The 23,151-nt window shown below is 49.9% G+C and overlaps 1 protein-coding gene across 4 annotated transcripts in view; it reads left to right on the top strand.

Annotated features, from left to right (window-relative positions):
* Window positions 1–623: 623 nt before the first annotated feature.
* The window catches only part of LOC140909773 (phosphofurin acidic cluster sorting protein 2), a 113,681-nt gene continuing 91,153 nt past the window's right edge, over window positions 624–23,151 (top strand). For 3 of the 4 annotated variants that reach the window (XM_073339866.2, XM_073339863.2, XM_073339862.2), the window contains exon 1: window positions 624–865. In XM_073339866.2, coding sequence (XP_073195967.1) covers window positions 705–865 — 161 coding nt within the window. In that variant the 5' untranslated portion in view covers window positions 624–704. Of the gene's footprint in view, window positions 866–10,248; window positions 10,550–23,151 lie in introns of those variants that run through there. The other variant, XM_073339867.1, reaches the window with a different exon arrangement.

Here is a 23,151-nt window from a genome sequence, read left to right as displayed (position 1 = left end):
CCCTGGGTTCCATCCCGGCGGGGCTGCGCCCATGGGGGGGGGGTGGGCCGGGACTCCTGGGTTCCATCCCGGCGGGGCTGCGCCCATGGGGGGGCGTGGCCGGGACTCCTGGGTTCCATCCCGGCGGCGCCGCGTCCATGGGGGGGCGTGGCCGGGACTCCTGGGTTCCATCCCGGCGGGGCTGGGTCTGCCTGGGGCGGGGACCGGTCCAGGACTCCTGGGTTCCATCCCGGCGGGGCTGCGTCCGCCGGGGGGCGGGGCCAGGACTCCTGGGTTCCATCCCGGCGGGGCTGCGTCCGCCGGGGGGCGGGGCCAGGACTCCTGGGTTCTATCCCGGCGGGGGGTCTGGGCTCCAGGGGAAGGGGATCCCGGGGCTCAGCGGGACCCCCCCCAGCTCACGAGCTGCCTCCCCCCCCCCAGAGCAGCGGCCCCTGCCATCTCCTCACGTCACCACGCCCAGCAAAGCCCCGCCCACCAACATGACCCTCCGTGCTCCGATTGGCTGTTTCCCCCACGGCTGGCCACGCCCCTCCTCCCTGGTTGGGCGCGGCTCCCGCGGCTCCCGCCCCTTCCCCTCCGATTGGCTGCAGCCGGCGGCCGGCCCGCCCGCCCGGCGCTGGGGCGGAGGCTGGGCTGAGCCGCGGGTCTGGGGCTCCCGCCGCCCCCTCCAGCGTCGGCTCCGGGGCGGCGGCGGCGGCATCGGGATGGCGGCGGCGGGCGCGCTGGGGGCGGCTCCCGGGGCGGGCGGCGCGGCCGGGCCCCCGGCGGGTCCGTGCGGGGCGGCGGGGTCCGGGCCGGTCCCGGTGCCCATGAACCTGTTCGCCACCTGGGAGATCGACCGCTCGGCGCCCAGCTGCGTGCCCCGGTGAGCGGCGGGGCGGGGCGGGGCTGTGTGTGTAGGGGGCTGTGGGGCGCCGGGGGTCCGTCGGGGGGAGCGTGGGGGGGCTGTGGGGAGCCGTCGGGGGGCGTGGGGGGGGCGTCGGCGGGGTGGGGGGAGCCGCCGGGGAGCGTGGGGGGGCTGTGGGGAGCCGTCGGGGGGCGTGGGGGGGCGTCGGCGGGCTGGGGGGCGTGGGGGGAGCCGCCGGGGAGCGTGGGGGGGCTGTGGGGAGCCGTCAGGGGGCGTGGGGGGGGCGTCGGCGGGGTGGGGGGAGCCGCCGGGGAGCGTGGGGGGGCTGTGGGGAGCCGTCGGGGGGCGTGGGGGGGGGCGTCGGCGGGCCGTCGGGGGGGGCTGTGGGGGGGCGTCGGCGGGCCGTCGGGGGCCTGTGGGGCGTGGGGGAGCCGCCGGGGGGCCGTCGGGGGGGGCTGTGGGGAGCCGTCGGGGGGACGTAGGGGAGCGTGGGGGGAGCCTGGGGGGGTGTAGGGTGGGTGTAGGGGGGCTGGGAGGAGTCGGAGGCTGTGGGGTAGCCGTCGGGGCGTGGGGTACCATCGGGGGTGTGTGGGGGCTGTGGGGCGTGGGGAGCTGTCAGGGTGTGTGGGGGGGCTGTGGGGAGTCATTGGGGGTGTAGGGGGGGCTGTGGGGCATGGGGAGCAGGGTGTGTGTGGGGGGTAGAAGTGGGGGTGGGGTAGGCAGTGGGCTGTGGGGAGTTTATGGGGGTTAGTGTGGGGGAAGGTGGGGGGCAGGGGCATGTTGTAGGGGATATGGAGCTTCTGTGCGTGGGGGGGTGGGCTTATGGGGCACGGTTAGTTGGGGGGCTCCTCCTTCAGCAATGGGTGCTATGCAGAGGGTGTGCGGAGGTATCTGGGGGGCAGGAGGGGTCTGTGTGGTGTATGCAGCCCAGTGTGAGGTGGGGAGGTGCTTTGGAAATCCCTTTACATCCTGGCTGGGGGGACGGGTATCAGAGCCTGTCCAGCAGTGGGTCTGAGCGGGGATGGATGTAGGAACCCCTGGCGGGAGGGCTGTGGTGGGGCGGGTGCTTGTTCTGGTGGGTTTTATAGAAAACTCTCTGGGTTTTGTGGGGTTGGAGGGAGCGGTGGGTTTGAAGGACCTGAGAGCAGAGTGATTTGGGTTGTGGGTGAAGAGCGTTCGTGGTGAGGCTCTTTGGGACTGACGGAGAAAGGTGAGTAGGTTTGGGCCACAGTATATGGCCTGGTTTTCACGGACATTTAGGGCGTTCATCGTGTAACCGGTTCTCTGGTCTTGGGGGAGTTGGAGTGTCACAGCTTGGTCTCAGTCTGCTTCCCCCACCCCCACATCACACCTGGTTAGCCTGCTCTGGGGATGCCTTTCCAAACGGAGTATCAGGAATGGAAGAAGAGTGGCTTGAGTGCCTAGCGGGAGCTCACTTTCCATAGCTTCACTCTCGCACCTGGGGCAGGTGCCTCCCAGAACTCCCTTGTGCTGCTCCCATCTTCTGTGCTGCTCTCATCCCTGCTTTTGGTAGCTAGAGACACAACCCCTCTCTCTGCCGCCATGTGGGAGGCACTTTCTAACCAGAGAAGACGACACAATCCCTGACCTGAGGTGCTCACGATCTAAAGGCAGGCAGTGTAGGATGATGGGGTGTAACTGAGGTCCGCCTGTCAACAACACTTTTAAAATAGGATATGTAAATGATTCCCAAATTGCTTTTTGTCCTCATTGGTCAGCGAGATTCCCATAGGACTCCTGGTAGGAGTGGATGTGGAGAGGGTAGTAGCCTCATGTGGGTCTTGGGGTGGAGGGATGACATAGTGAAGAAGGCATGGAGAGTGAGTTGACATACAGGTAGATGAGGCTCTGCAGTGGAAAATGAGGCAAGGGTGGATAAAAGCGAGGTGGGCCGAGCTATGCAGGGTTCTGAATATTAAGGCAAACAGCTTGAATTCTGTGCAGTGGAGGACATGGTCACTCTGATGGACACTGAAGATGATTCTACCAGCAACGTATTTTGTATGGAGTGGAGGAAAGCAGTGTACCAGAAGGCAGTGTACCAGAGGGGCCAGGATAAAGAAATTGCAGTAATCTGGGTGGAAATGAGGGGCCAGATGAGTTTTCACTGGAGGATTCAGAGAAAAGACCAGACCTGAGAGGTTATAGGGGAGGAAGTGGCCATATTTGGATGTTGCTTAAAATTTGGACCTGTCTTGCTTAGTTCTTTAAACAGCCTAATTATGACTGGCTAGATGAATCTTAGCTTAGCGGAAAAACTGACACAAATGAACACACTTTTCTTGTTCAGAGGGGAGAGAATTGTGCTTGTGACAGACTTTTAAATGAGATTGCTGGACATCAGAGTTGGCTTTTAGAAACAAGTGTCACTCTTCTTATTTCTTTGCCTACTTTGTGAAGGCAAATGTACCTCAAATGCTGTGTTGTCTGACTTATTTATCAAACTTTTTTACATTTTCTTCCTCAATGCTGTCTGTCTATGTAAGATCTTGTATTGATGCCCTCCCCATAGCGCATGACTGCAGAAGCACCTGTTTCTCTTCTCCGGAGTGCTCAAGTTACTGGAATGATAGATAGCAATAGCATTTGAAGATATTTTTGAGCTGTAATTCCTTTGGCTAATGTATTCTCTTGGCCTGAGCAAGGGAACTGAAACTTAGCCTTCTGCACCTCCGTCCTGGCACTATTTGCCTCATCTCATGAGCGAAGCTCTTCCTTGAAGAGCGTACTGTTGCCCCTGGTGCCAGCTGCAGCAAAGTGTTTAGAAATGCCTTTGGCATCAGTGAATTCACTGAAGCCTGGATTCTAGCAAGAGAAGCAGCAAGAAGTGTTGTTTCCATTACTGAGCCATGCTGGCCCAACTTTTATCTGATGCTCAGGTGGCTATATCTGCTCAAGTGTAGATGGCTTTTTTGTTGTTGACAGTGCCTGGCTGGATTAGACCAAGACCAGATGTGGACACGCCATATTCAAGAACTTGATTTTCAAATATGGATTTTGCGTGGTAGTGAAAACCCTTTTGCTCTAAATCTCAGACTGATTTGTACGCCAAGATCTTTAGTGCAATGCAGGTGCTCATAGTTGATCCTAGGATGTTGTTGAAAAGACCCACTGGTGTAATCATGAACATTTGCGTTGGGCGCTAACCTTATGGATGGATGATGGCATGTCTGGATTTAATAGACCTGCTTATGACAGGTGAAGAACAAGAACAAAAAAATTCCTGTAGCAACTCTTGAGGCTCTGGAAGCCAGAGGGCACTGGAGATCTTAATTAACCTGGTGTCTTTTGGTTGACAAATCCATGCAGAGAGGCCCTTTGGTTACTTAGATGATAACTTAAACAGGAAAAGCGTTAGAGTCAAAATGGCTTCTTCTCCGTTTATCTTCATGTCTGTCAACGTGGTATGTAAATTTGCACAAAACTTAGGCAGACTGAAAACCCAGAACAAAAGTGTCTCTCTCTCCATTCTTCTGGGTCTGGCGAATGTGTAGGGTTTTTAAGAGCATCTCTGTACTGATGGGGAGGAATTAAGTGAAAATAAAAGAATATTAAGGAAACTATCGGTGACTGAGCAACTTGAATGAGCTAAAATATTCTGAATAAACTATAAATTGGCAGCAGAAACCTGGATAGCAGTGACGCTGAAAGAGACCTTGGGTGAGAGGACAGGATCTTGGATAGGAACTCGGAATGTGATATGTCTGCAAAAAAGCCAGTGCAATTTGGGGCTACATACTCATATTCCGAGGCTGAATCACAACACGGAGCAGGGAAGTAGTAGTTTCTCTCTACAGCTCTGGGTGACTTAGACTGTTATGCTTGCTTCTGAGCATGTTACCAGCTGGGTATTGACAAAGTAGAGTTCAAAGAAGAACAACAATGATCAGGGGACTAAAGAGAGGGATTTATGCAGAATGAGTAAAGATGCTATCTATCTATCAGCTGAGTTCAGTGGCAAGATGTGTGCGTGTGCACACAACCTACAAGAAAGAGAAGACTACACACCAAGGAGGGAAGAAATGTTTTTGGGGTGGTAAAAGGCAAATAAGTAGAAGTAAAGGGATGACTCTTAGAGAGGTGAAAATATTGGAAGAAGTTTGTACGGTAGGTTTGAGATGGGATTTAAGGGGGATGTAAAGGGAATAGGAAGTGGGTTGGCTGCTACTTTGAAGAGCACTTCTTGTAGTGGCTCCCCATAGAATGGGAATCCTGTGGCTGACCCCAAGGACTGGTCACTAGGTCTCTGGTGTGTAAGGAATGAGAGGGGGTTAATTTATTTTGAGGCCAGAAGGGACTATCATCTAGTCTGACTTCTTGTACAACTCGGGCCAGAGAATTTCACCCAGGAATTCCTGTGGTGATCACATCCACTGTATCCCTAGATAAATTCTTCCTATTGCTAATTTCCCTCTGGGTTTAAAGATTTGCACTCTGTCTTCATCCTTAATTTATCTAACTTCAGTTTCCGGTCATTGGAGCTTGTTGTGTCTTTGGTTTGAAAAGCTCTCTGCTATCAGAAATTTTCTCCCCATATAGCTAACGTATAGCTACATACAGACCATGGTCAAGTCTCTCTTAACTTTCTCTTTAATAAACATGATAAGCTGAGCTTCCTAAACTTTCCCTCTATGGGAGGTTTTCCAGGTCTTGAATCATTCTTGTGAGCCCTTTGTAGTTTGTCAACATCCTTTTAGGAATGTAGACGTCAGAACTGCAGACAGTAACCAGTAATGATCTGATCCAGCTGTTCTCAAACTGTGGGTCGGGACCCCAAAGTGGGTCATGACCCTGTTCTAATGGGGTTGTCAAGGTTGGCTTAGACTTGCTGAGGCCTGGGGCTATTGCCAAAGCCCAAGCCCCACTGCCTGGGGCTGAAGCCCAAGGGCTTCACCCCTGGGTGGCAGGGCTCAAGTTACAGGCCCCCTGCCTGGGGCTGAAGCCCTTGGGCTTCAGCCTTTGTGCCCCCCGTTCCACTCCCCGGGGGGGGGCAGTGGGGCTTGGGCTCCACAGGTTAGTGCCACCCAGGCAAATGGCTAGTGAGGCTAGAGAGTTGTCACTTTGGATGGGCTATTACCAGCAGGAGAGTGAATTTGTGTGTGGGGGGCTGGAGGGTGAGAAAACCTGGATTTGTGCTGGAAATGGCCCAACTTGATGATCACTTTAGATAAGCTATTACCAGCAGGACAGTGGGGTGGGAGGAGGTATTGGTTCATATTCTCTGTGTATATATAAAGTCTGCTGCAGTTTCCATGGTATGCATCCGATGAAGTGAGCTGTAGCTCACGAAAGCTCATGCTCAAATAAATTGGTTAGTCTCTAAGGTGCCACAAGTACTCCTGTTCTTTTTGCGAATACAGACTAACACGGCTGTTACTCTGAAACCTGGCTAGTGAGGATTGCTTGTATCATGATTTTATTTTTTAAAACCAAATCTTTGACTTCAGGCAGGCTAATCATCTATGTCCCTAGGTGCCTATGTGTTTGTCACTAGTCCTCCTCTTCTTGCTGGTTGTTACACCCACTTGTTGTCATGTCTTAATTAGATTATGAACTCTTCAGGGTCGGAACTGTTTTGCTCTATGGCTTGGGGCCCAGATCCTGTTTGAGGCTCTTGGGCACTCCCATAATAAAGTGTAATATAACCTCACTATCGGAAGCCTTCTTGGAACGGACCTTTCTGTGTGTTACAAGTGTAGTCTTAATACTCAAAGTCCTAATCAAATCTGGGACTCTTTGCACTGACCTTAGACACTGACAAGTATTGGTAGTAACTAGCCTTGATGCCCCGTTGGACTTGTTCCCAGCTGCTGCTAGAAATGACATAATGAAAGGCCCCCTGGCTGATAGCTGCTTCAGATGCCACCTTTAAGGTAGATGCCCGCTGGAACAGCATGTATGTGAAACCGTGAACAATGAAATTAAATGGTCCACATCTCATGGCTTCACTGAGATTACAGGGTTTATACTGAATCGTAGAAGAATAGTTATGGAAGCTAGCTACTGTGCCTGGCAGGATGTCTTCCTGTGGGGCCCCAGAGCGATTGGCTAAATCAAGAAAGGCTCAAATGGATTTAGAATTTATTTTTAAAAAGCCTCTTTCCAGGCTGACCAACAATATACTTAAGTTTCATTCCAGAGCAGATGTGTCATCCTTCCTGACTTGGATTAAATTTGTCAGCTTTCAGGGGTTGTGGGACTTCTGCTACTTGCCCACTCCACCCTCTGAACACACTGCTCTGAATTGGGAAAGCCAGGGCTGGCACTTTCTGGCTCTGGGAGCACTCAAACACAGTGAACCAAGCTGGATTTCCCTGGCAATGGGCTGTTGTGCAGATATGTAGAAGGAGTTGAGTACCTGGAAGCCCAGTGTCCTGTTCTCTGATCATGCAATTAAAGCCACCCAGCTGTGCAGGAGTGATTGGCTTCCCAGCTGTGCCTCACATGCTGGGGAGCCCCGCTGCTTGGTTTCCATCCTTTGTGCCTGAGGCCCCAGCTGCACGCAAACTTGCCTTAAAATAACTCAAATCAGCTTTAATTCACACCTTTAGTTATAGCGGTGCAAGTCCCTGTGTGGACGTTCGATGTGGGAATAAGTGTCCCATTCTGGTTTAGTTTAAGGAAAGTCCCCTGGAATGCTGTCAGTATGTCTTTGGTATGTGGAAAGCATGAATCGTGAACCAGCCACTTTAACTTAAAGGAGTTTGAGAAAAGTTGCACTGAACTTTCTAAAAGCTCCCACTTTAACATTAATTTGGACTCTTACCAAGTAATATTTCATTGACATTTCTAGGGATTTTCAGTACTTCAGTATTTTTATTCACTGTGCTGTAAATTTGGGTGATATGCACAAGATACATTCAGTCAATATAAAGAGGATGGGACCATTCCTTTAAATGAGAAACTGAACCCGTAGAGGCATTACTGCACCTCTAATGTTAAATGGGAAAAAACGAGCAATAACATACATGCTGTGAAATCAAGCTTTGAAAAGTTAGGAAATTCCAGGACATTACATACTCTTACAGTGGTCCCTTCTTCCTTGACAGATCTGCTCCAGGTTTGTGTTCAGTATCATAACTGCTTGCTTTAGTGATGAATAAGTCCTTGCACCTCTAGTTAAGGTGAGGAGAAGGATTCCATTGTGGTAGGCCCATCAGCAGAATTATTGAAGTCTGTTTGTAGAATGGAACTCTACCTTCACAACTGTGCAGCCACAGTGTCTTGGGAGCAAAACAAGGCTGAATTTGACCTGATGAATTTTTTATGGTGATGATGCATGAGCTGGAAGGAGCCCACCTTTCTTTGAACATCCCAGATGGATTTTGTGGTGCTGATAGTTATGGGGAAAAAACCCTTTTGTCTTTAGATACTGATCCTGTCTGATCCAGAGTCTTTGGGGAACAATCAATAGGAAACCCAATGGTGCTATCTTTAGCAAATCTCTTGTGAGTTCGTCTGCATTGTTAATTGAAGTCCCCCTCCGCCCTCATGCATGTGTTGGAAAGTTATAGGCTCATGAAAACATGGTTGGAAGACAAATGGTGCCATAACTGTAACTACAGCAGCAGAATCTTAAAATAGGGGCTCCTTAGGTGCTAGCCGCAGCCACCCTCTGCTTGACCAGGCGACTGCGGGTCCCACGCATGTAGTGCGACCACCAGGCTGCTTGGATCCAGGTGGAGGCACCTCAGTTTAGACAGATCAGCAGCCTCCTTCATTCTGCGCAAGGGATAGATCTTCTGTTCACAGGGCAGTTTGCCAGCGTGACCTTTTGCCAAAGGTCTGAGTAGCTATGTCCTAAAAACATAGTGCAGTGTGGAGAAATGGCTCCAGCCCTAGTTCTGGTGGCGGTGCTGTGCTTGGTCAGCAGCTGCTCTCACAGCCCTGTGAAGCTGAGCTTCGTAATGCATCAGTTACAGGACTTCATTCCAGAAAAGGAAATAGGAAGGCTGAATTCAGTCTGGCTCTGTTGCAACTCAGTCTTGTGCTTCCTGAATGTTTGCACTCTCGGAGGCTGTTGTATTGCATGATGGGGGTCTGAAAACTGGGCGTTCGTTTATTCCAGCTGGAATATCTTTATTTCTTAATATGCATATTAGACTGCCTAATAAATACTCATAGTATTGTATGACTAAATCAGATGTATTGACTCTAAAGAGGACCTGCCTTTAAATTTCCAGTGACACTTTCCATTTGAATAAGATGGCCTGAGCACAACTCTGGGAGTGCTGATTGAGTCCGGATTGTCCTTTTAAGGAACATATTGATGCTCTTGCGAGTGAGGGAAGCTCCAGACTGGGAGTACTGTGAAGTGGTCCAGTTGCTTGCATGGAAACAATATCCTTTGTAACTTGTCCTGTTTGCCTTGGTTTGACTATGGTTGTCTTTTAGCCCCAGATAAAAAATAAAATGTTCCAAACCAACATCTCATCATTGTCCGCTGTTGGTTCTCCTTTGTGACTACTGCTTTTAAGCATCTCTCATCCACCGAAGACCTGAATACACTTGGAGTTATTTTTCTCCAGGTCTGTTAAATTGTATTTCTCCACGATGACTCATTTGTTTGATGCCTTTGTGGTGTTCTCCATCCTTCTTTGTCTTTGCTGCACTTCTAACTTGGTATCCCTGGCAACTTAATTGACATGCTCTGATGTACTTATGCCTTCTTCCAGGTCATTAATGACATGCTAAATAAAACTGAGCCTAACACCAATCCCTGCAACACCCCACCTGCTAGATGTGCCTTGCAATTCAGTACCACTTCACCCTTTAGCCAGTTTTCAATCATGATGAGTATTCAGATCTAAACAAATCTGAGTTATATTGGTCAGTAAGAGAGTCTGAGATTACCAAATGCTTGCCTAAGTTTGTCTTGCTCACCAACAAAAGTTGGTCCAATAAGCTATTACCTTACCCATCTTTGTCTCTGCCTAAAAGCCAGACATTTTCCCATGTGTTGTCTCTCCAACTGCTAACTTTGTATTCTAAATGGATCGAAGATTGGTCTGAATTACTGTTGTAATTAAGGGGCAAAGAGTCCTGTGACACCTTATAGCCTAACAGGTGTATTGGAGCATAAGCTTTTGTGGGTGAATACCCACTTCGTCAGATGAATGTAGTGGAAAATTACAGTTGTAATTAAGATTGGTTTCTAACAAGGGTTTGAGATGGAGTGAGTGACATTTTATGCTGCAGCAGTTCTGCTATCAAAGCAGCTAGGTAGTAACCTGTCTGTTTTCATACCGTATCTGTTACGGTGGCATCTGTTGTTTTCTGGCACGTCTCGCTAGCATACGTAAACGAACCGTGACTGCTTGCTAGGCTCTTAGGTGCAGCACGTATTTGTGGCTGTATTAGTGCAATCTTGCTGCTGCTTGTCCTGGGACCTGGCTAAAATGGAGCTCAGCTGATCATCTTAATTTATAAACCGATTCGATGAGTTATGGCTGTTACCACCTTTTCGGGGATACCGCTTCTCTGCAGCCTCCTCTTCTGTCAAGTTTCCTGTCTGCCGAAGGAGTGGGTGGCTGGGCAGCAATAATCAGAGGCAGCTGCTGGAGCGGATTAAGTTTTTGCTGAAGTCTGGGCTGCTCGCACTGTGTTTTTCTCCGCGTGTGGAATGATCCCAGCTGGAGGCCATGGTATCAAAGTGCTTTAGAAGAAATGACGTAGTGGAAGGTAGAGATGAAAAAGATCTGTCAGATCATGCAGCCCATCTCCTGGGGACCAGTGCGTGGCTGTTCCCTGTTTGTATGTGCTCTAGTAGGCTTTGTCTACTCCTAGCTTTTTAATTTATTATTTATATCCCTCTGGTGCCTGGGAGCCCTCGTCATGGATCAGGACCCCAGTGTGCTAGGCGCTGTACAGACAGAACAAAGAGAGAGTCCCTGCCCCAGGAGCCTCACGGCCTAAGAAAACAGGGGACAGACTTATGAAGAAAAACAAGCGAGGGAGTACCAGGAAACGCAGAGGTGACATTGGTCAGCATGATAGGCAGGTGGTGGTATCAGCACACCAGCAGCCTGGGGTGTGTTTTTTTGGGGTTTTGTTTTTTTTTCAGGTAGGTATCAGGCAAAGGAGGTGTGGAGGAGGGACCAGACCCGGACAATGAGGTGGCTTTGCAGATGTGTATGGGGAGCTCCTCCCAAGCTGGAGGGCAGCATGGCGGTGCTTGTTTGAAAATGTAACAAATGGGTAATGGTGGCTGATCAGAGGCGAGAGTCGAATGAGAGATGGTAGGTGGGGATAGACCTGTCAGGGCCTGGAAAGTGAAGACAAGTAGTTGGTTTATGCAGTAGAGGAGGGGGAGCCAGGGAAGGGGTGCAAAGAGAGGGGGGCATGGTCAAAGGGACTGGCTAGGAACAGGATTTTGGCAGCGACATTCTGAACGGATGCGAGTGGAGCGAGATGGCCTCGAGGCCAGAGGGAAGGGTGCTGCAGGAACAGAGGTGCCAGGTGAGAGCCTGGACACAAGTTCTAGCTGTGTGGCTGTGTCTTGGAGACATGCCCAAGAGTCCATGTGATTTAGACACAGCGTGGGTGTGAGGACCTAGCGTGTTGACGAAAATGCCCCCCCTACATCAGCCCTGCCAGCCTCCCTCCCTTGGTTTTTGTACTACTCCGAATTCCAGCTTGTGACCGTTTGTTTAATTGGCTGGGTCGCAAGTGGGTGTGGTTAGACAGCGCAGGGCAATAGAAGGGGAAATGATGTGTTATTTGGGGGTGCTGTCCTCTGCTGTAGGGGAGGCAGGCCATTGTGAAAGGGCTGTGGGTGGACTGAAGAGTGCTGGATCTCTCTGACAATATGGTCTTGCCTTATTTATTTGAATCCCCCCCGATGCTACAGTAGATTTCTGCCAGCAGAATGCAGTGTTCCAGGCGCCATCACGTGGCGCTACACAGAGAATCTATTAATTGCCGGCTCCAGGATGTGATCACCCTCCACAGATGAAGCCTGAAATTATATTGGCCTTTTTGCCACCCTGTTGCCTTGCAAACCTCCTGTAAGACTAGACCAAAGACCGAGTGCTTATGGTGTTCTCTGCTAGACGCTTCCCCAAATTTGATGCCCTGCCTATTATGGCTTCTTTGTATTTTTAACCAGTTTTCAGTCCACCTGGTAGCATTCCTAGCTACACGATTCTGAATTTTTCAATATCTGATTTTGAGACAATATCAAAAGCGCTGTTAAAATTCATGTGTGTATATTACAGCTGCTGAGTTCCTGTCAGCCATTTGCTTTTCACTTCTTTCTAAAATCAATCACATTTGATTGACAAGTGCTCTTTATAACCTGCAGTCATGCTGCCTATTGCTCATAGTTCTGTGACTCCATTTTTTTCTCTTAATACCTTGTTCCATTGGATTAGTCGGGGTAGAGGCAGGATTTCCAGGGCCATAATTTCCAGGATAATGCACTTCTTAAAAAATGGTTCTGCGTTTGTTTTTTTGCCTGTCTCTTGGAATTCCCGTTTCCAGTGGTGGTTCAAAGATAGGTGCAGCAAAGTCCCTCGGTTCCTGAGTGCATGTCACTCAGATCAGCTGACTTCTATTTTTACAAGATCTTTCTTACCCATGTTCAAAGATCTTTTCTGTATTTTTTGATGCTTTTTAAAAAGCAGTTCAGTCATTTTTGAGTAATCCATTAATTCTGCCTCCCGCACTTATTAACGAACCTACTTTCTTCCTACTGCCACTTGCCCTTTGTTCTGAAAGCCCTTCATATTCTCTTTGACATCTTTGACACTACTGACTTACTGCTTTTCCCCCCTGCTCCTGTCTTTCCCTGCAAGCCTCAGTGAATGATTCTTCTTGTCTGTTGATGTCTCTGCTTTTCCATTTTCAGGACAGGTTTGCGAGTGTCCCCAGATCTTTGAGTCAGTTCCTTGTGGAGCCGCACTGGCCAAATTTTATTCCTTGCATTCTTTTTCAGAGGCTCCGTGATTTGTTGTGCTTTCAGGGGTTCCGAGAATTTTCTTTTGCTATACTCGTGAATTTCCATGTTTCCTCCCATTTCACTTGGATATTTTCTGAATTGCCCCAAATGTGCTTTTCTGAAAGGTCATACCTTGATGGTTGCTGCTTTGACGCTCTCACCCTTTATTGCACCGTAGATCCTGGTTCCAACCATTGCAGTTTTTTTCATCTGCTCGTTCCCTGCCCCTCAGAAGCCGAGTCCGGGTAGCTACTTTAGTTGAAATCCCAACTTTCCAGAACATAATGTATGTGCCTAGAGTAAATCCTGTAATTTAGGAATTTTCTTCCTGATACCTGTTAAGTCGTATCCCATTGCTGGGGGATTTTCTGTAGTTTTAGATTACTGTGGGAGCTGGTCCAAGAAGCTTTCATTTCCCTCTCCTGGAGACGTGTAGCAAATACCCATATTCATGTCTTCTGTTCCTGTTCCTTGTATCCTTTCCTGTAGAATGTCACCACCACACTCTTGTTCTTCAAATTGTAACTAGCTAGCATGGTGGCTTGATGGAAATCATTTTGAATCTGTTTTTGCAATTTGTACTCTTTCCTGAAGAGAGGTTGATTCTCATTGGTTGGGAACCATTAAAACATGTTGATTTGCAACTAAATAGAGCCTCTAGGCTACATTTGGGATTTAAGGCCCTCACCTGGGAGGTAGGAGATGTGGATTCACATCTGCTGTCTGTCCAGAGGCTGCTCAAGGCAATCTGAGACCCTAGGCAAAATTTCAGCATGCCACGCCCCCTCCTCATAGGCCTAGCTTGGCAGGTTTGTCCCAGCTGCCCCTCCATCATGGCCCCTATAACTAGGGCGGCCTCTGTCTGATGCAGAGGAGATATTTGAACCCATATCTCCTGGGTGAGTGCCTTAACCACCAAGCTAGACAGTCATTCTCACACTGTCTCTCTGACCCAATGACTATTTAAATATTTACACAAAGTGGAACAACTTCAGCTGGAGAAACTGAGAGCAGACCATCCCAGAATAGCTATAGCTGGGTGGTTAGGATGCTCCCTTGGGAGTGGGAACCTCTGACTTCAAGTCCCTGTTCAGAGTGGGGGTTCAAACCTGGGTCTCCTACATCCCAGGCAAATGCCCTAATCCCTGGCTGTAAAGCCACTTCCCTCCCCTCCGCCCCCCAAGCTGGCCCAACGTGGACTTTTCCTGTTTGCTGGAACCAAACAGAATATTTTCCCAGTTGGTTTTTGGCTTGCTGGCCAATCCTGGGACTTGTCCTGGCTGCACTGGGGTTTTAAAAGCATATTTATGGGAAAAGGTGCTTTGCTAACAAATTCTAGTCTATTTAAGGCCATAAATGGTCCAGTTGTATTCACTTTTCATGCTTTGACATGTTAGCTCATTAAGACATCATGCTTTTGCCCGTGGAAACAGTGGCGCCATCATTTAGCAACAGGTGCCACATCAGTCTGTTAGCTCTCTAGCTTTCCAGAGGCAGAGCTCTGTTTTCACGTCCTTCTGTGCTCTTTTGTGCTGGGAAAAGTGGAATCCACCTACTGAGTCATACAAATAAGAACTGTGCTGAGTGTACTTGTTAAAATTCCCTCAAAGAACAGCAATGGATTTGGGGGCCGCTGGTGGAGAAATGTGACTTCCTTCAGATCTGGGGGGAGGAGAAGGGGGAAATGTTGAAATTAAAACAACTTGTGCGTTAGCTATGCTGGTCTAATCCCTGTAGTATGCTGCACTTATCTCTATAAAAGTGCTTCTCCTGGGGAGAGTAGCTATCCCAGCGTGATGACGACGTCCAGAGTAGGAATTGTACTGGCAGAACTATTTCAGCTTTAAAAACTTGCAGCCCTGCCTGAAATGTCTATATGGAGACAAATCTGTGTAGACCGAGCCTTACAGCTTTATTAGACACACACTGAATGATGAATTTTTATTGAATGAGAGAAGACAGTATATAAGCTCCATCACCTCTTTCCCCGCACCCTTTGGATGTTACCTTGGAATACCAGCTGTTCAGGGCAGGTGCGCTCTTCCTCTATCTGGACACCATCTAGCATGTCGAGTGTCAACAGAATACAAATATCTGATCTGTACTGGATGGGTTTATGATGTGGGAATTGTTATGATGGTATTACAGTAGGACCTAGAGGCCCCAGCTGAGATCAGGACCCCAGGGGTGCTGGATAGTGCACCTCTATCCTTGCCCTGAAGAGCTTACAGTGTAGATGGATAAGCCGAGGGATGGTGCAGGAAACAGAGACACAAGAGAAATGAAGTGACTTGCTCAAGGTCCCATAGCAGGCCAATGGCAGAGAACCCATGTATCCTGATTCCCAGTCCACTGGACCCTCCCTACCTTTCCTTGGTTGAGTGTATGGCCTTTATGTGTTGGCTGTTCTGTGTCTTGCTTTTGAAGTGCTTGGGATTTGTAAATGATGTAATAAGAAAGTCTATTGTCCTTTAGTGACCTCAGTGTGTTGGGAATTTCTGGGGGGCGGGGTTTGTGTGTGTGGAGATTACATTTCTTCTTGTGAAAGCAAGTGGAAGTATAGTTCTAAGGCTGGGATTTTCTAATGTACCGAAGGGTGTTAGGCACCCACTGCCCAGTGACTTTCAATAGGTGTTGGCCATCTTACTACCTTAAGGGTCTGGGGTTCCCACCACAAAACTTTCAATACCTAGGACGGCTGGATCGCAATATTATTAATGTGAAGACGTGGAGGATACTGGCCAAGCTGCCAGGCTGCTGAGGAGCCCCATCTCATTCAGTGTCCACCTGACCAAGTACACACGTGCTGTATAGCTAGGTTAGCCAGACACCCTGCCTGTGCTCCAAATGCTGCTGAGAAGTCCTCGGTCGTGACAGGCTGTTAGCCCCTACATTAGAACTTGGTTGGCTCGCTTGCTTTCACAGCCAGTGCCTAACCCCCAGGACACTGCCTACCAACCAAGTTACTGAACCTCTGTGCCTTAACTGCAATCCCTTTGAAAAAGCTGGCCCATAAGAATGCTTATCCAAGGGATGTCAGCGTTCTCTCCACCTGACCGCTGGCCCAATGATGGGTGGCTTTGTCTGAGTCACTGTGATATTGGGGCAGGGCCTGGGACACCTGCTTCCCATCAGGCTCATTTGCCTCCTCTTGAAATTGAGCATGTGCATTTGCCCCTTTGATCTGTAGGGGAATTTTGGTGGGGAATTTTACCAGATCCTGGTATTTTACTTTCACTTGTGAAAAGTAACCCTGACTGGTTTGGGGAGACAGGCTGTCTTCCTCGTCTGGGGCTGCTTTTATTTCTCCTCTGGTTTTCGCTAACAGAATTGTAAACTGTTTTAGAAAACTAGGCACCTCTTGTCCTTGAAAACTGTTTCTTGCATGTGAGCCAGTGTAAAAAGGATTTTATGGTTTTATGTGACAATTTGTGTGGCTATCTGCCCAGTTACTATTAAATTGCTTGTAAAAATGTCAAAAGGGGCCGTTTTAAAATGTTAACGTAAAAGCACTTGTTCGGTTTGATGGATTTTCAGGGCTCTGGTCCAGCCCTCAGTGAGCTAGAACCGTGAAAGGCTGAAGACATGCTGATTTTTTTCCTTTCCCTTATTAAAAGGGAGATCAAAACCAAGCCCTCCTTAGTCGCATTGTGGCTAAAAGGTTCTCGTCGGGAAGGCTTTCCACTTTCCCGAATAAACCATGTAACATGGCAGTGCTGGAGCGAGAAACCTGGGTTTGACAGTGCCCGAAATGCAGGACTCTGCTAACTGAGCTCAAGGCACATCTGTTTATCTGCCTGAGAAGGACCTTTGTTTTCTCTAAGCTTCAACCATCCAAAAGGCCGTGGCACATTCACCTTGTGTCCAATCCTGATGCAACTGCAGACAATGGCAAAAAACCTCCTATTGACATCAATAGAAGTAGGATTGGGGTCCCAAATCATACAAAAATTAATGACTTTGCTTAATTACAACCCATTTCCCCAAAGACAGGCATGGCCAATGAGTTTTCAAGGAGACTTAGCCGAATGAAATGTTTAGAGGGCAGGAACTGTGTTTGAGCTAGGAGGAAACCAACAGTTAAATCAGTTTAAAAAATTACCCTGCGTGTTAAAGACCTGTTACGCATGTAGTTTCTTTCAGCTGTGTCTGAAAAAAAAACGTGTTAATCTTTGCCTTCAGAGCAAATCTGATAGCTTAAAGCCGAACGAATTTTCTAAGCCACAATGATAGGAAAGTTAAATTAGGGCTTTTGAGTTCCTAACTCCATGAGGTACGCTGGGAAATCCCACGCTGGGAAATCCCACACCGTTCACCAGCCTCCTGAGCTGAGATCAGACACCCCCGCCCACAGCCGGCTGATGCTCAGTTTCCTGGACCAATACAACCCAGGTGATTTGGAGCAGAGCACACTCAGTCTCTGCTCAGAACCAAACAGTGCAGCTAGAATGTACCTTGCCTGCATGAGGTGAGCAAATACACACAGCACTGCTGCTGTTCCCTGTCGTGTCTCTTCACCTGCATCCCTTGCACTGTCTGCTTCTAGCTAGCTCTGCTGCACCCCGCTCTTAGGAATGTAAATGAGCCACTCTCTGCAAGGGTTTATCTGAACTAAACCGAGGTAACCTGTGCTGAAAATGCTCATGTAGTTTGTGGAGTCAGTGTACTACAATTAATTGTACTTTTATCGCCTACTGTGGAGTCCTCTTTCAAAGTCGACTTACTTTGCTCTGAAGTGAGTTAGTCCGGGCGGTTGTTCTTGTGCTTCGAATACTGCTGCAGACTACTTTGGCACTTGTCCAGTGGCTATCCCACACTGCTTTGCAGATGACTGTTACTGACCTGGTTATGTGTGTGCCCTCCCTTGCTCTGGAGGCAAGTGGACTGGACGGCCCCTACCCCCACTTATCCACTGGCCCCTGGATTCCAGCTTATCACACTTGCTGTGACATTACTCCAGAAGTCCTGCAGCTTGCGGCTGGGAGCGCTGCTGAGACCCTGGGTCTCTTTGCTGTCTGGGGAGGAGCGTTGGTGCAGGAAACGCTTGTGGCCAGCCCCTGGAATAAAGACCTTTAAGTGCACATTGCTAGGCACAGTGCTAAAGTCTCTTTCTTAGAAGCCAGCGGCTCCTATTCAAAGGTCACTAACGCAATAACAGTGGCCAAAATCCTCAAACCTGGAGGCCTAAGTGAGGCTCAAAATAAACGAGGCCTGACTTTCAAAATGCTCAGTTCCCCATCCCCATGCCCAGTTCGAGTGACCACCTTTTCAAAAGGCAAAAGTAGGACACAGGCAGGAGCCCTGTGAGTAGCCCCTGGCCCGTGTCCCCACCCCCAAGGGCAGATGGAGGGCCTGGGGCTCCCCACAGCACTGCGGGGTCCCTACGTGGCTCTTAGCATGGCCCAGCTCCGGCTTGGCCAAGGGTGGGGTTTTTGGGGGGAAGAGGAGCAGGGGCAGAGTCTCATAGCAAGGGGGGCTGGGCCCACTTCAGCCTCCTCTCCCCCCCAAAAGAGCCTGGCACCACCCCGAGCCTCTGGCAGGCTTGGAGCGGTGCTGCAGGGAATCCGGGATACTTGCTGTTCCGGAGTCATTCAGCCCGGGACCAGGACTTGTACTCTGCATTTCAGGACTGTCCTGCCCAATTCGGGATGAGTGGTCATCCTACTCCCAGGGATGAAACAGAGTTGGCCTCTTGCAAATTTCCTGCTTCCCAGAAATAAATTTCCTTCCAGGGGAAATTCTGAGTACAGAGGGCAGGGCCCAACTTACTCCCTGCCAGACACTGCAGGTTTGTCCAGGTCACCCAAAGCAAAAAGTACTATCCAGTAAAAGAGAGAGAGAAAGAACCCCCTCCCACCACCACCAGACACACACTGATAGCGGCTCCATTTCGTGTCCTGGGAACCTAAGAGGACAGGTGGGCAGTTATAGACATGACATTTACAGACAGCCTTCCAATTCCAAACTTGCCAGCTATTTTTCATCTGCACAGCACCCCCAGCAGGGTGTGTCACCGGATCCCCAGCTACTTTGGGACAGCCAGCTGGCGCCGAATACAGCAGCTGGCCTCCTAAACACCAGCTCAGCCAGAGAGCCCATTACAGCTGTGCTCCTGGATCTGCACTGGCTGAGGACTGGTTTGCAGGTAGAGTGAGGTGCTGGTTTGGACCTGCCAAGCCGAGTGTTTTTTGTCCTAGCTGCCTGAGCGACCTACCTCACTTCCTCTGCAGTGCCACAATGGTGACTATCAGACCTGCTTGCCCCAACATCTCCGCACTGGCCCATTTAAATACAGCCTTCCCATAGTGAGAGAGGTGCTGCACAATGGGGAAGCCATACATATAGGGTGCTTGCTGCAGGCTCCTGAAAAATATACCAAATACAATGAGAGGACAGCAAGTGTTCGCCTTGGGTCACCTGAAACGGGGAAGGAGTTAAGAGTTTCCAGAGCATGTCTGGCCTTTGATGTAGTCTGGCCCACTTCCAAGGCTTTTCGTTCTTCAGAAGCATTTGTAGGAGCCCAGGAGAGAAATCACCCCTGCAAGAGAGGACTGAACGGCATCCAGAAAGGGGGCAACTCCGCTAGAGGTTGGGAAACAGCCACGACACTCCACCTCTCCTCAGCTGGACACCAGAAATCGTGTGGTTCCAGGCTCGAAATGGCCCTCGGGGGCGGGACACGGAAGTGATGGAGGGAGAAGCGTGGACACACAAAGGAAGTTTGGAATGTGATGTTTTGGAAAGCTCACTTCACTCCCTTCTCAGACAGCTTGTTTCATTTGTCTAACCATTTCACCATCAGGGGTTATTAGCAGCCGTTCTCCGAGACAAACGGGCCAAGCACAGACCTGCTACTCAATAAGCGGTTTCTTTGATGCTGACGCATAGCAAGTGTTGTAAGAAACGGCCCGGCCACTCAAGAACCAGAGCATGAGGCACCAAAAGGGAGATAACCCGTCTCTTCTACCACACTCTGTCCATCTATTTAGACTGTAAACTCATCTGGACTGGGGCTGCCTCCCACTGTATGTTTGTACCACGTCCAACGCAACAGCCCTCGCAGTGTCACTGCAATGCTTAGAGCACCATGAAGGGGAGGGAATGATGATCTGGCAGAGGCTGTGGGGGGTGCTCTCAGCCACCGGGCCCCACAAACGCCTTGTGAATAGAGGGTTGGGGAAGGACTGTGGACAGGAAAGGGATTCAACTGCAAGTTAGGATGTTTGACGTTGCTAGCTAAGGGCTGTTTCTCCTGTGTTGTATTGATTCAATGATAACAAAGGGCCCTGGGCTCAAGGGAGAGTGGAAGAAGGTGATCGCTGGGTGCCCCCCCCCCAGCCACATAGCACCAGCAAGCAGTTGTAAATTTAATCTCTACACGGGGACAGGATGGTTCAATCGACAGCTTTTTGCAGTGTGTTTGGTGATGCACGTTGTATGAGGCCCCCCGGATAGCGTGCCCATGGGACAGCCTGTCCTCTGTCAACGCGTACCCTTGTGTTAGCACAACCGCGGTTTTTCTGGGCACTGAGGACGTGGCATTCGCCGAGGCTATCCCGTGTTCCTTTGCGTTGCTACCGGGCAGTGAACGTTCTGGGATTTTCCTGGCTGTGCCCTGTGGCATGCAGAGTGGAAGGCATGCTTTTTAAAGAATTCCATGCTTCATCTGTCGCTGCCCCGCGCTTCCTTCAGGGGCGGGCTAGCACCATCTTCCAATGGTAGGTGGCCCACATGGACCCAGCATGCTGCTCAGGCTGCATCCTGCACTCGGAGCTGGACAAGTTCGGCTCAGGACTCTGCCAGCTGCACTGCGGAGCAGACGATGTGGTGGTGGCGGCAGCAGCAGCTCCTCCCAAAGCAGGAGGATCTTCAGTGGCAGTGGAGCTGGGGCCCAGGCAAGGGAGATGCCAAGTCGCTGACAGTAGAGGGCAGTTCCCAGAGCAGCTTCTTAGGGCGCAGCGCCATTTCTGGGCTTGGAAAGCCAGAGCAGACTGGGCTGGGGGGGAGAAGGATTTTTCTGCAGACTTGGGATGACCAGCAGTGGCAAGGGAATTTCAGGATGGCGACGACATATTCGTGGGATCAACACTGCCCTCTGAAAGCTGGCACCCCCAATGCTACTGGTCCATAGCCAACCAATTTGGTGTGGGAAGATTGACCGTTGGGGCCACTGTCATGCAGGCATGTGGTGCCAGGAACAAGGGACTGCTGCACCAGGGTGCAAAGCTGAGTAATGTCCAGGATGTTATTGATGGCTTTGCACACAGTGGGTTCCCAAACTGTACTGGGGCAACTGATGGAATCCATGTGCCTATTCTTCCCCCCACGCCCATCAGGGCTCAGAATTCACAAAAAAGGGGTATTTCTCCAAGGCTTGTCACCCACCGTGGCAGGTTTACACGACACAAAGGTTGGTGGTCTGGAAGGGTCCACACAATGCTAGGATCTTTCAGAATTCAGGTTGGTTTAAATTAATGGAGAAAGGACTGCTGCCCCCAGGAACGCTCTGGACATCAATCGTTATCTTGGGATACCCGGCTTATCCTCTGCTTCTCTAGTTAACGAAGCCATTCACAGGCCACTTGGACAGAACTATTTCACAATCGCCTCCATAGCGGCTGCGCGGCCAGTGGAGTGCGCACTTGGCCATTTGCAGAGGAGACGATGCTGATGGTGGAATAGGTTGGAGGCAGCAGGGGGAAAAAAAAACCAAACATACCAAAAATTTCAGCAGCATGTTCCATTTTGCAAAAAGGTTTTGAAAGTAAAGGTGAACGCCCTAATGATGGGTGGCAGGCCGAGCCATCCGAGCAGCCAGCATGGCACCCAAAGCAAAACGCAAAACAGTCTGGTCAGCAATTCCTGATGCTTGTTTTGAATGTCAGGCTTGAAATAGTGCATCTGTACATCCAGCTGTTAGGCAGTGAGGAGGGGGACAGCGGGGGGGCTCTGTAGTTCAGTGTTTATATGGGTGGTGGATGTGCAACATTCTGGCAACCCGTGTGTGTGTGTTTGTAAAGCCTTCTCAATTGGTGCAAATGTAATGATTTTCTACGTAAAATGAACTGTCAACTCCTTAGGAAGGATATTTTAAAATGTTTTTATTTTGCTTTAGCTCCCTTGCAAATACGTTGAAAGTGCAGAGAAAACGAGATCGTGCTGCATCCCAGCCATGGCCCTTTGTGGACATCTGCCTAGCAATGTGCACTTAAAGGTCTATCTTCCAGTGGCTGGCCACAAGAGCTTCCTGCATCAACGCTCTGGGGGGTGGGGACACGGGCCAGGGGCTGCTCGCAGCCTGCCTGTGTCCTACTTTTGCCTTTTGAAAAGGTGGTCACTCGAACTGGGCATGGGGACGGGGAACTGAGCATTTTGAAAGTCAGGCCTCGTTTATTTTGAGCCTCACTTAAGCCTCCAGGTTTGAGGATTTTGGCCACTGTTATTGCGTTAGTGACCTTTGAATGGGAGCCATTAGCCTCTACGAAGGAGATTCTAGTCTGTTTTAGGACTTGCAGAGTTTCTTGCCCTCTGCGTTGGCTAGCAGAGCTTGTTTTGCTAGACTAATGGCTCCTGGATCTGGGGTCACTCACTGTGTTGCTTAAACAGGATCAGGTCTCGTTCCATATAAATGTGCTGTTTGCGTCTCGCTGTTTGTAATCTGCATCAAGAGGAAAACAAAGATGAGTTTGAGAGACCAATCTAGAGGGTCAGATTACTGGAGCAAGGACTCCTGGGTATGAGGGACAGAACTGGTTATTACATTCCCACTCCCTCTACAGGGACTGCTGGCGAGGTATTGGATGGATGCTATGGTATAGGGCAGGATGGATGTCTGGGCAGAGGGGTGACACCTAACTCAAGCTGGGAGTTCATCCAGCTAGAGGCAGCCGAATTGCTACACTGTCTGTCTGCTGTCGCTCGCTGCTCCTATGTCGAACTCAATGGAAGGAGGAGAGTCTTGTTAGAATAGTAGAACTGTCGGCCTGGAAGGGATCTCGAATTCACCAAGTCCAGCCCCCTGCGCTGAGGCAGGACCAAGTAAAGCTAGACCATCCCTGACATATATTTATCCAACCTCTTCTTAAAAACCACAACCTCCCTTGGAAGCCTGTTCCAGAGCTTAGCTACCCTGAGGGCATGTCTACACTACGAAATTAGGTCGAATTTATAGAAGTTGGTTTTTTAGAAATTTGTTTTATATATTCGAGTGTGTGTGTCCCCACAGAAAATGCTCTAAGTGCATTAAGTGCATTCACTCGGCGGAGTGCTTCCACAGTACCGAGGCAAGCGTCGACTTCCGGAGTGTTGCACTGTGGGTGGCTATCCCACAGTTCCCGCAGTCTCC

Source organism: Lepidochelys kempii, chromosome 3 (genome assembly GCF_965140285.1).
Source record: "Lepidochelys kempii isolate rLepKem1 chromosome 3, rLepKem1.hap1, whole genome shotgun sequence".
NCBI lineage: Eukaryota > Metazoa > Chordata > Testudines > Cheloniidae > Lepidochelys > Lepidochelys kempii.
Note: the sequence above shows the minus strand (reverse complement) of the source record. Positions and strands in the feature narration are given on the sequence as shown.